The 15,440-nt window shown below is 39.1% G+C and overlaps 1 protein-coding gene across 8 annotated transcripts in view; it reads left to right on the top strand.

Annotated features, from left to right (window-relative positions):
- elavl4 (ELAV like neuron-specific RNA binding protein 4) overlaps positions 1-15,440 on the top strand; it is a 176,947-nt gene that overhangs the window by 63,780 nt on the left and 97,727 nt on the right. For all 8 annotated transcript variants that reach the window (XM_049486068.1, XM_049486069.1, XM_022671020.2 and 5 more), the window contains one exon: positions 10,018-10,104. In XM_049486068.1, coding sequence (XP_049342025.1) covers positions 10,018-10,104 — 87 coding nt within the window. The remainder of the gene's footprint in view (positions 1-10,017; positions 10,105-15,440) is intronic.

The raw sequence follows: 15,440 nt of genomic DNA on the forward strand, positions 1-15,440 counted from the left end.
GAGGTACAGTGAGGAAAAGTGGGATAGAGTGAGGCAGAGTGAGGTACAGTGAGAAAAAATTGGAATAGAGTGAGGCAGAGTGAGGTACATTGAGGAAAATTGGGATGGAGTGAGGCAGAGTGAGATACAGTGAGGAAAAGTGGAATAGAGTGAGGCTGTGTGAGGTACAGTGAGGAAAAGTGGGATAGAGTGAGGCAGAGTGAGGTACAATGAGGAAAAGTGGGGTGGAGTGAGGCAGAGTGAGGTACAGTGAGGAAAAGTGGGATAGAGTGAGGCTGTGTGAGGTACAGTGAGGAAAAGTGGGATAGAGTGAGGCAGAGTGAGGTACAGTGAGAAAAAATTGGAATAGAGTGAGGCAGAGTGAGGTACATTGAGGAAAATTGGGATGGAGTGAGGCAGAGTGAGATACAGTGAGGAAAAGTGGGGTAGAGTGAGGCTGTGTGAGGTACAGTGAGGAAAAGTGGGATAGAGTGAGGCAGAGTGAGGTACAATGAGGAAAAGTGGGACTGAGTGAGGTACATTGAGGAAAATTGGGATGGAGTGAGGCAGAGTGAGGTACAGTGAGAAAAAATTGGAATAGAGTGAGGCAGAGTGAGGTACATTGAGGAAAATTGGGATGGAGTGAGGCAGAGTGAGATACAGTGAGGAAAAGTGGAATAGAGTGAGGCTGTGTGAGGTACAGTGAGGAAAAGTGGGATAGAGTGAGGCAGAGTGAGGTACAGTGAGGAAAAGTGGGATAGAGTGAGTCAGTGTGACGTACAGTAAGGAAAAGTGGGGTGGAGTGAGGCAGAGTGAGGTACAGTGAGGAAAAGTGGGGTAGACCGAAGCAGAGTGAGGTATAATGAGGCAGATCGAGGTAAAGTAAAGTAAGGAAGAGTGATGCAGAGCGAGGTACAGTGAGGAAAAGTTGGGTGGAGTGAGGCAGAGTGTGGTACAGTGAGGAAAAGGGGGGTAGAGCAAGGCAGATTGAGGCAGTAGAGCAGGGTAGAGTGGGGTAGAATGTTGCAGAACAAGGTACAGTGAGTAAATGTGGGGTGTAGGAAATCAGAGTGAGGTAAAATGAGGCACATTGAGGCAGTAGAGCAGGGTAGAGTGAGGTAGAGTGTGTGCAAAGTGAGGTACAGTGAGGAAAAATGTGTAGAATGAGGCAGAGTGAGGTACAGTGAGGCAGTAGGGCAGGATAGAGTGAGATACAATAAGGAAGATCAGGGTAGATGGATACAGATTGTATAAATTTGATGGAGTGGTTTTATACTATGTGTTTTTATAAAATATTCCTAAAATTTGATTAAAGCAATATATTGCCTGACTTATAGTGGCTCAATATATTGAATGTATATATATATATGCCCCATATTGTGATATATATATATATTTGATTGATGATAGATCACACAGCCATTATTTCGATGTTAACGGCAGCTGCTTCAATAATTAATTTGATGATGAAGAAAATAATTGATTGCTGAAAATTATTATCAGGCACTGAAATACCATCATTCCTGCTGTCATTTCTGAAATACAGAAATAAAGGTTTGTGAAAAGCCAGAATCTGATAGACAATAAGGACAGTCTGAAACTATTCTGTGTAATTAATGGAAGCTAATTGCAGACTCTAACCAGGCTGTGCTGTACACTTTCATTTCAGCCAGTTACAAACTGCTTCTTAAAACACGGACCGTTCATTAGACGGAGGGACGGGAGTGGTGGGTAGGGATGTGCGATACGGACAAAATTTGTGATGTTTATTTATGCCGGGGAATATTTTGATTTCGATGTAAATTATGATAAATTAATATCGAATTTAATTTTAGATAATTTCAGCACTTGGCGTGGTGCACTTGATTTTCCCAGGATAAGAAGTAGTGTAAGCTGGTGTGAGGGTGTTCACTATGGACACCTACCTCACTCTACCCCACTCTACCACCTCAATCTGCCCAAACTCTACCTCATTGTACTTCACTCTGTATCACTCTACCCCACTTTACCTCACTGTACCTCACTCTGCATCACTTTACCTCACTCTATCCTGCCCTACTGCCTCAATTTGCCTCTTTGTACCTCACTTTGCCTTGGTCTACCCCACTTTTCCTCACTGTACCTCACTCTGTATCACTCTACCCCACTTTTCCTCACTGTACCTCACTCTGCATCATTTTACTTCACTCTACCCTGCCCTATTGCCTCAATTTGCCTCATTGTACCTCACTCTGCCCTGGTCTACCCCACTTTTCCTCACTGTACCTCACTCTGTATCACTCTACCCCACTTTTCCTCACTGTACCTTACTCTGTATCACTCTACCCCATTTTTCCTCACTGTACCTCACTCTGTCTCACGCTACCCCACTTTTCCTCACTGTACCTCACTCTGTATCATTCTACCTCACTCTATCCTGCCCTACTGCCTCAATTTTCCTCATTGTACCTCACTCTGCCTCACTCTATCACTGTACCTCACTCTGTATCACACTACCCCACTTTTTTCTCACTGTACCTCACTCTGTATCATTCTACCTCACTCTACTCAGCCCTACTGCCTCAATTTGCCTTATTGTACCTCACTCTGCCTCACTCTACCCCACTTTTCCTCGCTCTACCAGATGCGTTATTAAATATAGTTCTTAAGTAATGAAAGGCTAGGCTAATGGAGTAATGGAGGCAGTAGGGCAGAGAAGAGTGAGGTACAGTGATGTAGAATGAGATACAGAAAGGTAAAGTGAGGTAGAGCGAGGCAGAGTGAGGTACAGAAAGGTAAAGTGAGGTAGAGCGAGGCAGAGTGAGGTACGGAAAGGTAAAGTGAGGTAGAGCGAGGCAGAGTGAGGTACAATGAGGTAGAGCAAGGTAGATTAAAGTACAGCAAGGCAGAGCTATAACAGAGACAGGGAAGAAGATACCCTTAGCAATGATAATTTAGTAGAACAGTAAGAGAGACAAGAAAAGAAATATAAAGAAAGGAGGAACGCAGAAGCAAGAAGACAAAGAAGGAGAAAAAGAAAAGAAAGCCTGGGTGGAGGATAAAAAAAAGAAGAAGTTGAAGTTAAATGAAAAAACTGCTTTTATGCGGAAACATTTGATGTTCTGAGACTTTTAAGAAAAGAAAGAGAGAGAGAGAAATGGAGAGAGAGTGTGGGAGAGAGAGAGAAAAGCGAGGGAGGAGAAGAAGAAACCCATTTGCTAAAGTAGATGCGGATCGATGGCGCTGGAGCTGGGCAGACTCGGCGCATGCCGTCCCACATTACTGCCAGGATTGATCTGCCGGAGCATCTGTCTGACCTGGGGCTGCTCTGTAGCCGGGGGAGGCGTCCCTGAGAGGGGGGGGCGGCGCAAAACGCAGAGATTAAAAACTCAGAAATCAATACGCACACAGAACCAAACTGACCTGTTGTTAAGATACAAGAAATGTATAAAGGCTTCTACCTCAATGGGTTCTGACAGCTCGGGTCCCCTCTGGCATTTCACCACACACACACACACACACACACCACACAGAGCGGGAACGTGGGCGTGGTTTCTCAGGGCCAACATGTAACCTTCGATAATGCTGACGAGAGCTGTATTGTCAGCTGCAGGATTTTTCCTTTTATTCCTTTATATCCTTTTAATCTGGAATATAATCAAGAGGAAGATGGATGATCACAAGCTGATCATCAAACCAAACTGAACTGCTTGAATTTTTGCACCTGGAGTGAGTTAAAGCATAAAGTTTTCCAAAAGCAGTGTGTAAGACTGGTGGAGGAGAACATGCAGAAACATGCAGAAACAGTCCATTTTGTGACTTCAAACGTATGGAGAACACAGAAACACACACACACACACACACAGCTGTGATGGATTAAAAGAACCTTTGAATTGTTCGAGTTAGTTTGACCAGGATAAATTCTTTGCAGTGTGCTCACTCCCCACTGTGAAACAATATTATTATTTTTTTATTCATTTATTTCATGGAGAATTGACCAGGCTGTGTAAAAAGCCTATATATATATATATATATATATATATATATATATATATATATATATATATATATATATATATATATATATATATATATATATATAAAGCCTATATAGACTTTTGTAAGACTATTGTCCATGTAGACTCCACTGTAGTCCACTGTGGTTCACTACGTTCTCTCACGCTCCTGTTATTTCCCTCCTCTTAAACTTTCAGACATGTCTCAGTATTATGCAATGTTGCATTTGCAATATTCAATAGTTTGCAGAGTGCATTGTGGGTATAGGCCCACACAGTAGCCCCAATAGGTGCTATTTAGACGTTTTGGTTTGATCCTGGGTGGTACATTGCTTTAAAATTTTTGAGAACCACTGATTTTAACAGTGAAACAGTTTAGGAAACTGTCATGGTTCTATTAAACAGCCCTTATTTTACTATTTTAAAGAATAAATAATTGAAGGTGTGCATTTCCTGTACGTATTATTATTTCGTATTATTGGTATTATGTGAGAATTTTAGTCAGGGCTGGGAGGTTAATCAATTTGCTGATTTAATGCAACTTTTTAAAGGAGATAATGGAGATTGTACATCTTTACATCAGTAGAAGCTGCAGAGTGAATCTCAGTAGATAGATTGATTCTTCTAGCAGAAAAACGGGGCAAGAGTCTAAAAGCGGAGAGAGTGCACATTTCTAGCGCAGAAAAACGGGCCAAAGATTCTAAAAGCGGAGAGAGTGCGCATTTCTAGCGCAGAAAAACAGGCCAAAGAGTCTAAAAGCGGAGAGGGTGCACGTTTCTAGCGCAGAAAAACAGGCCAAAGAGTCTAAAAGCGGAGAGAGTGTGCATTTCTAGTGCAGAAAAACGGGCCAAAGAGTCTAAAAGCGGAGAGAGTGCACATTTCTAGTGCAGAAAAACGGGGCAAAAGAGTCTAAAAGCGGAGAGAGTGCGCATTTCTAGTGCAGAAAAACGGGCCAAAGAGTCTAAAAGCGGAGAGGGTGCACGTTTCTAGCGCAGAAAAACAGGCCAAAGAGTCTAAAAGCGGAGAGAGTGCGCATTTCTAGCGCAGAAAAACGGGCCAAAGAGTCTAAAAGCGGAGAGAGTGCGCATTTCTAGCGCATTTCTATTAAGAGGCATCATGAAATTAAACATCAATTTGAAAAATCTTAGTTTACACAACACTGTCAAAGATAAAGAGAGTAAGTCAAGTAAAATGGTGTGTAAATGAAAGTAATCAGAAAAAAGTATTATTTAAAGTGGTATATTTCATTATTTGTTTTATTACAGAGTCTGTGGCCCGTGACTTCAAATATATTTCTCCTTCTGGCCCCCAACAAAAAAAGTAAAAAAAGTAAAAGAAAAAACACTAAAAAATTCAGCATGTGTTCCTGTGTCTTTAGTAGCTTTAGAATAGTCTTCAATAGTACATTTACAATGTTAAAAAAAATCATAAAAAGAAAGAAAACACATTGACTGCTACTGTATATGGCAATAATGCTTTATACTATAGTTATAGTGGTCATAGGTACTACAGTAGTATATTTAAATACAATTTTAGTATACTACATTTTTTTGGCATGAATCAATCAGTTTTAAATAAACATGTATTTGTTTTATATAGGTTTTTATAAGTGTAGGCTGTGTTAGTTAAATTTATTCTGGTTTATGCTTGGCTTGTTGTGCAGAGCTCCAGCAGGGGGAGTAAAGCATGGGGGACTGAATGATACACAGATCCTGCATTTTACTTAGCATTGTACTTTAGTTCTTGATGTGATTGTGAATAACGTTTCACTGGCAGCTGTGTGAGTGTGTATGGATGGATGGATGGATGGATGTGTGAGTGTGTGTGAGAGAAAGAGAGATGGAGCATGTTTAAGAATGATCTATTATTATGCTAGTGCATCTCCAAAAAATTTAAAATCATTGAAAAATCACTTTATTTCAGTAATTCAGTTCAAAATGTGAAACTCATATATATTATATAGATGTATTAAACACACTATGTGATCTATTTTAAGTGTTTTTTTTTATTTTATTGTTAATGATGATTATGGCTTACAGCCGATGAAAACCTAAAAATATCAGTGTCTCAGAAAATTCCTGCTGAAAAATGAAATCCGCATCTCCGTAAAAGTATGAAGTACTACATGAATTTCCAGGAAAACACTGCACTGACTTTGGACAAAGCTGCTCAAGGTCTAGTGTGAAGTTTCCACCAATCAGTGATGGTTTTGTGGGATGGGAGATGCGGATTTCATTTTCCAGCAGGACTTGGCACACTGCCAAAAGTACCAATTGGTCTTATTATAAAATATTCTAATTTGTTTGGGTTTTTATTGGCTGTAAGCCATAATCATCACCAACAGTACAAGAAATAAACACTTAAAATAGATCACTCTGTCTTGAATACATCTATATTATATGTATAAGTTTTACATTTTGACCTGATTTACTTGAAATAAAGTAACTTTTTTTAATAATATAAATTTTTTTGAGATGCGCTAGTACATACTGTCATCATATTCTTAGCTCTGTTTCTAACATCCTGCTCCATTTGTCATTATTTCCATTCTAATTTGCCCATTTACATGTACACACTTGCCAGACTGATGCACGTAAAGAACAGATTCCTCCCTTATTGAAGCAAATTGCTGTTTATCACACGCTTTTTCTATCAGGACCCGAGCTGTTTGTCCCCGACATTCATTTTGATGATTAGGGAGTTTCACTGCGACGGCCAGTTCTGTTCACTGTGCCACAATGCAAGTTGGTTTCATTTCAAAAAACTGCAAGCTTCCATTTTAGCAATGCACGCCTTAAGATGGTGTACAATTATTGCTTACAGAAGCCCTTTCTTTCACAAAATTATATTCCGTTCCGTGAGGCTCCAACAGAACTGCGAGCAGCCTTTCTCCTTATCGCCTCCCCGCACTGTGCTCACTCCCACTGAGAAACAATATTAGCCTGTGCTTCTTTTATATGGAGAATTGACCAGGCTGGAATGCACACAAAAGCCTATATATTTCCTTAATGGAAATATAAGACTATTGTCCAGTTTGGAATATTCACAAAAGCCTGCGTGCAGCACTTTCTTAATGTACTGTAGGACGTTTAGGACTACACTGTAATCCTGGATATATTGAATTTACTTCAATTATTTGAGGAAAAATTATTGCCTCAAATTGTTTAATTTATGTTTACTGAAAACTTGAGTTAATTAGACAAAAATGTTTAGTTATTATATATTATATAAGCCATTGGTAATGTTGGTAATGTTGGTCTTCTATAACATCTTCCCCTTGTACACATGTGACACTATGAGTTGAATACTGCGTAAAAAAAAATCACACATAAAAAAAAAAAACCTCCAGCATGCTGGCGAGTGCTCCTCCTCACTCATTAGATAGCACCTCACAACCTATAGAGGTGTGGGCATTATAAAGCCAGCTGTAACACTTTATGATAGTAATTTTTACATCTACCCATGTATTGATGTGTCTACAGCTCTGGACAAAATGAAGAGACCACTTCAGTTTATGAATCACTTTCTCTGATTTTGCCATTTATGGGTTTATGTTTAAGTAAAATGAACATTTCTCCCAAATTAAAAAATATATATATTTGTGTCATTTATAGCATTTATTTGCAGAAAATGAGAAATGGCTGAAATAACAAAATACCTCAAATAATGCAAAGGAAACAAGTTCATATTCATAAAGTGTTTTAAGAGTTCAAAAATCAGTATTTGGTGGAATAACCCTGGTTTTTAATCACAGTTTTTTTTTATGCATATCAGCATCGTGTTCTCCTCCACCAGTCTTACACACTGCTTTTGGATAACTTTATTCCAAATTCAAGCAGTTCAGTTTGGTGGTTTGATGGCTTGTGATCATCCATCTTCCTCTTGATTATATTCCAGAGGTTTTCAATTTGGTAAAATCAAAGGAACTCATCATTTTTAAGTGGTCTCTTTTTTCACAGCTGTATATATATATATATATTTTTTTTAACTGTAACAAATGCAGATGTTTCACAGGAAACATAGAGAGAGAAATATAGAAATATAGAATAAAAAAGTTTTCCACTATTGTCTCACATTTCGCAGTTTGAGTCTCATAAGCTTGGAGAAAAGGTCAGTGAAAATAGAGAATGAATTCATTTATAGTCCGTTGTCCTCTCCCTCCTGTTATCTGAGGACATTAATCTGTCCTTCTGCTGCAGTTCCTCAGTTCCTCAGTTACCGAGCACTTTTTAGAAACCTTCCTGTGAGTGATGCGCCCAGATCTGGTGCATCAGTTGGCTGTGTCATCTTTATTATCACCTTGAGGAATTATCCTGCACGTGTTATCAGCGGCTCTGTGCTTTTGGCTCATGCAGATAATGTGTGGTAGAGGCCTGACTGGCCAGAGATCAGCCTAATGTGAATTTCTCTTTGAATTACTTTGAAAGATGAAAGATGAATGTGCACTATGTTTCATTACCACAGTAATAAGAAATGTGATGTCATACCCTGCGGTCCTCACTAAAGCTAAAACCAAGGTGGCTCGTCCAAAAAAGCATTAAAAATGGAGGGAATAAAGTCAAAATCCAAGTTTTCTTAGAATCAGACTCCCAAAACACTTAAAAAACACTGTGGCGTTAGCAGTTAGCGGCTAAAATTCACTGTAGCATCCGTGCTAATGCTATTCCTTCCTTCCTCCTTTCCTTCCTTCCTCTGCGTCTGATACTGAAGAGCTGGAGTGCTGGAGATGGCTCCCATTACACACCTCCTCTGTCCCCTCCATCTGAGGGAAAGGTCAGGTTCACAGTCATCCTCTCCTCCTAAATTGGCTGTTTTCGCTGCCACCTCTGTAGCCGAGGCTGTGATTTGCTCAAGACAGCTCAAGACTCGCTTCGTTTTAAGTGAAAGATCTAACGTTACTTTGGGAACCCGGGGGTCGGATGGGTGAAGGAGGAATCCTTCGTTTTTCTACGTTTTTGGTCAGGGAGGCTTGCTTGTTTGCCAGCACAACATGCAGTCTTTCAAAAAGGCCAATTTTGTCGCACTTTGGCATGTAGCATAAACAAAAATCTGATACTAAAATCTGAAAAAAAAAAGCTGATACTATGGCCGAAGGATCGCAAAGTCGGGGCATCAGCAGCAGGAGGCCGAGAGAGCACAATTGGATGGCGTTGCTCCCTATTATCGCCGTCCCCTATCAGTATTATATCATGCTTTGGGGATTTAGCGCATTTTTCATCAAATGTGATAAAATTGGGTGTTAAATCTTTCATTTAATAGGTAAACAGCTTATCACATTGCATTAACCCTCCTGTTCTGTTACGGGTCAAATTGACCCTATCAATATGATACTGGCCAGCGCAGGCATCTATTTGCTACTTTATCATAGTTTGGGATTCAGCGATTTCCTCCAAGTGCGTCATTAGCTGCCTAATGATTGAAAGTAGGAGGAGGAGGAGTGTGCTCGTCCTGACCCTTCTTCTCTATTTTCTAATGAGGGAATTCCTCAAATTTGGGTGATAAATCTTTTATCTGATAGAAGAACAGCATAAAGCACTTTACGAAAAGCTAAAATTAGTAAAATTCGAATTGAATCACGCCCCAATTGAACCTCAATTTGAAATCAGACAAAACAAAACAAGACAAAAAAAAATCATCCCTGTCAATATGATGCTGGCCAGCGCAGGCATCTGTTTGCTAACATATCTGAGTTGGGGATTCAGCGCTTTCCTCCAAGTGCATCGTTAGCTGCCTAGTTATTTAAAGGAGGAGGAAGAGTGTGCTGTGTGTCCTGACCCTTCTCTATTTTCTAATGAAGGAGTTCTTCAATTGAACAGCTAAATTGGGTGATAAATCTTTCATTTGATAGACAAACAGCATAAAACACTTAACGAAAAGCTAAAATTAGTGAAAATCAGACAAAAGAAAACAAGACAAGACAAAAAAGCCGCCTGTGTGTTTTAGTGTGCCTGGAGACCGTCAGGGCTGGCTGTGTAGAGTGCTTTGGTATAAGAGAAAATAGGCCTGTCTGAATATTGACCCTGCCCCCCCCTCCGTCCTGTAGGGATCGACAGAGACTCAGTGGCGTCAGGCAGACTTGCCGCAGCTCCAGGGCTGGGCTGACAAAGGACTGCTGACACAGCCAAAGATGGTAAGGAGACTGCCACCCACATAACTGCCATTTTTACCACCATAACTGTGAAAAGATAGGCCCAGGGCATGGGCTCAGAGGGTCAAGCGTGCTTGTGTGCTCATTCATGGCTTATGTAGCGGATACTGACAGCTTTTGCATTTGCATTGTGTGTATTTTACATGTATACCTGTTTATACAATTTATGTACACTCACCGGCCACTTTATTAGGTACACCTTGCTAGTACTGGGTTGGACCCTCTTTTGCCTTCAGAACTGCCTTAATCCTTCGTGGCACAGATTCAACAAGCTACTAGAAACATTCTTCAGAGATTCTGATCTGATCCATATTGACATAATAGCATCATGCAGTTATTGCAGATTTATCAGCTGCACATCCATGATGATCCACGAATCTCCCGAACGTTCCACCACATCCCAAAGCTGCTCTATTGGATCTATTGGACCATTCCAGTACAGTGAACTCATTGCCATGTTGAAGAAACCAGTCTGACAGGATTGGCGCTTTATGACATGGAGCATTATCCTGCTGGAAGTAGCATCAGAAGATACAGGTACACTATGGTCATAAAGGAATATAACCAATACTCAATTGGTACTAATGAGCCCAAAATGTGTCAGGAAAATCTCCCCCACACTAAACATTAAACACCACCACCACCAGCCTGAACCTTTAACTGTTGATACAAGGCAGGATGGATCTATGCTTTCATGTTGTCGACGCCAAATTCTGACCCAATCATCCGACTGTAGCATCAGAAATTAACATCAGATAATCATCAGAGACTCATCAGACCAGGTTACCAGGTTTTTCTAAGCATCTATTGTCCAGTTTTGGTGAGTCTGTGTGAATCGTAGCCTCAGTTTCCTGTTTGTAGCTGCATGAGCTGCACCCGGTGTGGTCTTGGTCTTCTGCTGCTGTAGCTCATCATCCGCCTCAAGGTTGGACATCATGTTGTGCTGATGTTCAGAGATGCTCTTCTTCTGCAGACCTCAAGTGGTTGTAACGAGTGGTTATTTGAGTTACTGGTCCAGTTTTATCAGCCGGAACCAGTCTGGTTATTGTTCTCTGACCTCTGACCTCTGGCATCAACAAGGCTTTTTCGGATCATTCTCTGTAAGCCCTAGAGATGGTTGTACATACAAAAAAATCCCAGTAGATCAGCAGATTCTGAAATACAATTCAAAATCACTTAAATCACCTTTCTTCCCCCATTCTGATGCTCTGATGAGTTTGAACTGCAGCAGATCAACTTGGCCATGTCTACATGCCTAAATGCATTGAGTTGCTGCCATGTGATTGGCTGATTCAACATTTGCGTTAATAAGCAGTTGGACAGGTGTACCTTAATAAAGTGGCCGGGTGAGTGTACGTGTACTGTTCGCTTGAATGCCTTACAAATGTAGCTATGCTAACATTATTATTAGCCATAATGCTATTGCATAACCACAGACATAACCTGTATTTTACCTGTGCCTGTTCATATTTTTTTTTTCCTAGAGCTATATAACTTTTCTATTTCTCCCCCTTTCTCCCCACATTTTGCTGACGTACCGCACATAAATAAGATCACACTAGCGCAGAGACAGGCACCGCCCCCAGGCCACTCTAATGACCGGAGAGCATTACCAGTGAAAACACATATTAGAATAGAGCCTGACATTTCAGCATCACTACTAATAAGGCCATTATAGTGCACTGTTTAAATGGCAGGTAGCGCAGACACTAGCTGAAATGCATCACACATACTTAAACACACACACACTTACACTCACATACACACATACATAACACACACACACACACATATACACACAAACCTCTGGATCTGCTTGACTCAGGGACATTAGACTGGTTGAACCTGTATTTTTATCCCCATCCTGACATTCTCTAAGGCACTTATGTAAGGCAGAGTGGCAGAGCCACTTCCTTCCCACTCGCACACACACTCTCACACACACACACTCTGGAACACACACACACACAGCCCGAGCGGAGCGGCGCAGCATTCAGAAACAGTCGGCAGATCTGCCATTGCGTTTGAGGAAATAAAGGAGTATAATCTGGGGCTGCTGTTCAGCTGAATCAGAGGGAAGCTGATGTCTGTCCTCAGGCTGACACCGAGCCCTCTGTGATGGCTTAGCCTGCCTGTCTCTCTCTCTCTCTCTCTCTCTCTCTCTGCCTGCTTCCCTCCCTCGCTCTCGCACTCCCTCGCTCCCTCGCATGCACCAGACCCAGCTGGGCCTGCCTAGAGAGAGCCTGACTGCCTCTGAGAATGCAAGAACACTCCACCCTGACCTCTGAGCAAGAGGAGACATCTTACCCTATACAGTGCATACACACGCACATACACACACACACACTTGACCTATATATAGCCTATATACACTCACTGTAAAAACTCATATCACAATACCAATAAAAATACGATTAATCACACAAGCCATAGTAAATGACTGATTCTTACTAGTACTCCCATTCATTACGCTATATGGTACACTATATATATATATATGCACTATAGGCAGAGGTGGAAAGTAATTAATTATATTTACTCAAGTTACTGTAATTGAGTAGATTTTATGAGTAATGTGTAATTTTTAAAGTAGTATTTAAAATAGGTAATTTTACTTTTACTCAAGTACATTTTGACACAAGTAATTTACTTATTATTTACAAGTAATCTGCTTAAATGTTAAAAAAAAAACATGTAAATAGCAGTTAAAGCATAGCAATGGCAATTTAAAAAATAATAATGAACTGTAAAACTATAAAAATTACAGTTTATAGTCACCTATATGACCATAAATGTTTAATAGTAAAGAAAAAAAAAGGATCATTGAAACCTATAACACTTGTTTTATGGGGTGGTCTGAACAAATACTGCCTGAAAGGTCCAAAATATTTTGTGGAATAATAGTACATTAAAAACGAATTCATTAATTGATGATTTGTTTTTACTTTATTACATCAAATAATTAAAAGTAACTATGTAACTTTTACTCAAAGTAAATTTTAAATTGAGTACTTTTTACTTTTACTCGAGTAGACTTTTAGATGGGTACTTTTACTTTTACTTGAGTAGAATTTTAGATGGGTACTTTTACTTTTACTTGAGTAGAATTTTAGATGGGTACTTTTACTTTTACTTGAGTAGAATTTTAGATGGGTACTTTTACTTTTACTTGAGTAGAATTTTAGCAAAGTAAAGGTACTTTTACTTAATTACAAATTTTCAGTACTTTTTCCACCTCTGACTATAGGTAGAAGTATAGATACTAGGGTTTAAAATACTTCTGTAGAAGTTGAGGATAAACGTATAAACTCAAGCTTTTAAAACTATTTAAAGTATAAAAGTAAAAAATAAATACAAGTAATGTAAGAGAAAAATGTCATTAAGAACGAAAGCTTAAAAAAAGCTTAAAAGCCTCCCCAAAACACATTTTTCTAAAAGCCATAATGACTATGATGTAATAATTAAATATCAGTTTATGCACTAGGCTGTTTCCTGTTCTAGCTGCATTCAGCTCTGTTATATACCCATAAGAGAAAAAAAATAAGATATCGCTTAAAAATGATGAGTTTCTTTGATTTTTCCAAATAAAAAAAAACTCAAATCAAACTGAACTGCTTGACTTTTTGCACCAGGAATGTAAAGCATAAAGTTATCCAAAAGCAGTGTGTAAGACTGGTGGAGGAGAACATGATGCCAAGATGCATGAAAAAAAACTGCGATTAAAAACCAGGGTAATTCCAACAAATATCGATTTCAGAACTTTTAAAACTTTATGAATATGAACTTGTTTTCTTTGTATTATTTGAGGTCTGAAAGCTCTGCATCTTTTCTGTTATTTCAGCCATTTCTCATTTTCTGTAAATAAATGCTCTAAATGACAATATTTTTATTAGGAATTTGGGAGAAATGTTGTCTGTAGTTTATAGAATAAAACAGCAATGTTCATTTTACTCAAATATACACCAATAAATAGCAAAATCAGAGAAACCAGTGGGGCTTATCGTCCAATCATTATTATTATTACTCACATATCTGCACTATTTTAGATATTAATAGAAACAATTTTTTAAAATTACCAATTAGCATCCTCACTTCACTTCATACGCCCCTAATAGAGTATATACTGTATACATAATGTACATACTTCATAAATCTGATCCCAGAACAGCAGCACAGGATCACTACAGAAACTCAGACCCCTAGCTCGGCCCCCCGGGAGCAGAGTGGGAGATGGAGAGTGGTTAAAGGGCCCGGGGACAATAGGGGCAGTTGTGGAGTGGGCAGTGGAGGAGAGCGGGTGGGAGGAGAAGAGTTTAATTGGTAATTGTGACACGAGCAGCCAGGTCCGCTTTTACAGCTTTTCTCTTTTTTTAATATATTTAAAGTCTGATTTTTTCTTTCTGACAGAATGGTACACAGCAGGGGAGATAGAGTAAACTGACTTGATAATAAATAATGAAAAAAACGCCCATCCAAATACACACACCACAGCATATAATAGAAAAATATTTCTATTTAAATTTATAACAACATTTACATTTATATATGTTTGCAGATCTTAATATTGCCCAATTCTAATGTAAAAAAAATGATTATGCATCATGGAAAATTTTATTATAAGAGCCCAGACCCATTTTTGACATTTCTGAATATTTAAAAATAGAATCAGATCAATTTAGTGAGCAGCAAATTTTATTTACACAGAACTGTAAATATGTTAAATATGTAGATAGATAGACAGACAGACAGACAGACAGACAGACAGATGGATGGAGAGAAAAAGTAAGCAAGAGAGTGAGAAAAAGAAAGAAAGGAGCAGCTTTCTCTTTTTAATCACACAGTAATTGTTTACTGCTCATGTAGATAGATAGATAGATAGATAGATAGATAGATAGATAGATAGATAGATAGATAGATAGATAGATAGATAGATAGATAGATAGATAGATGAGCAACAGAGTGAGGTGGAGAGAAAGACAGAGAGAGAGAGCAAAATAGATGAATAGATAAAGAGAAAAAGAACAAGAGAGAGAAAGCAGATAGAATGTGAGAGAGAGAGAGGGTGAGATGGAAAGAGCAAGATAGATGGATAGATAGAGAGAGAAAGCATGTGAGTGAAAGAAAGAGTGATATATAGATATTTAAAGAGAGAGAAAAAAAAAGCAAAAGAAAGAGAAAAAGAAAGAAAGGAGCAGCCTTCTCTTTTTAATCTCTTTTTGTTTACCGCTCATGTAGGTAGGTAGATAGATAGATAGATAGATAGATAGATAGATAGATAGATAGATAGATAGATAGATAGATAGATAGATAGATAAAGA

The sequence above is a fragment of the Astyanax mexicanus genome, chromosome 12 (assembly GCF_023375975.1).
Source record: "Astyanax mexicanus isolate ESR-SI-001 chromosome 12, AstMex3_surface, whole genome shotgun sequence".
NCBI lineage: Eukaryota > Metazoa > Chordata > Actinopteri > Characiformes > Acestrorhamphidae > Astyanax > Astyanax mexicanus.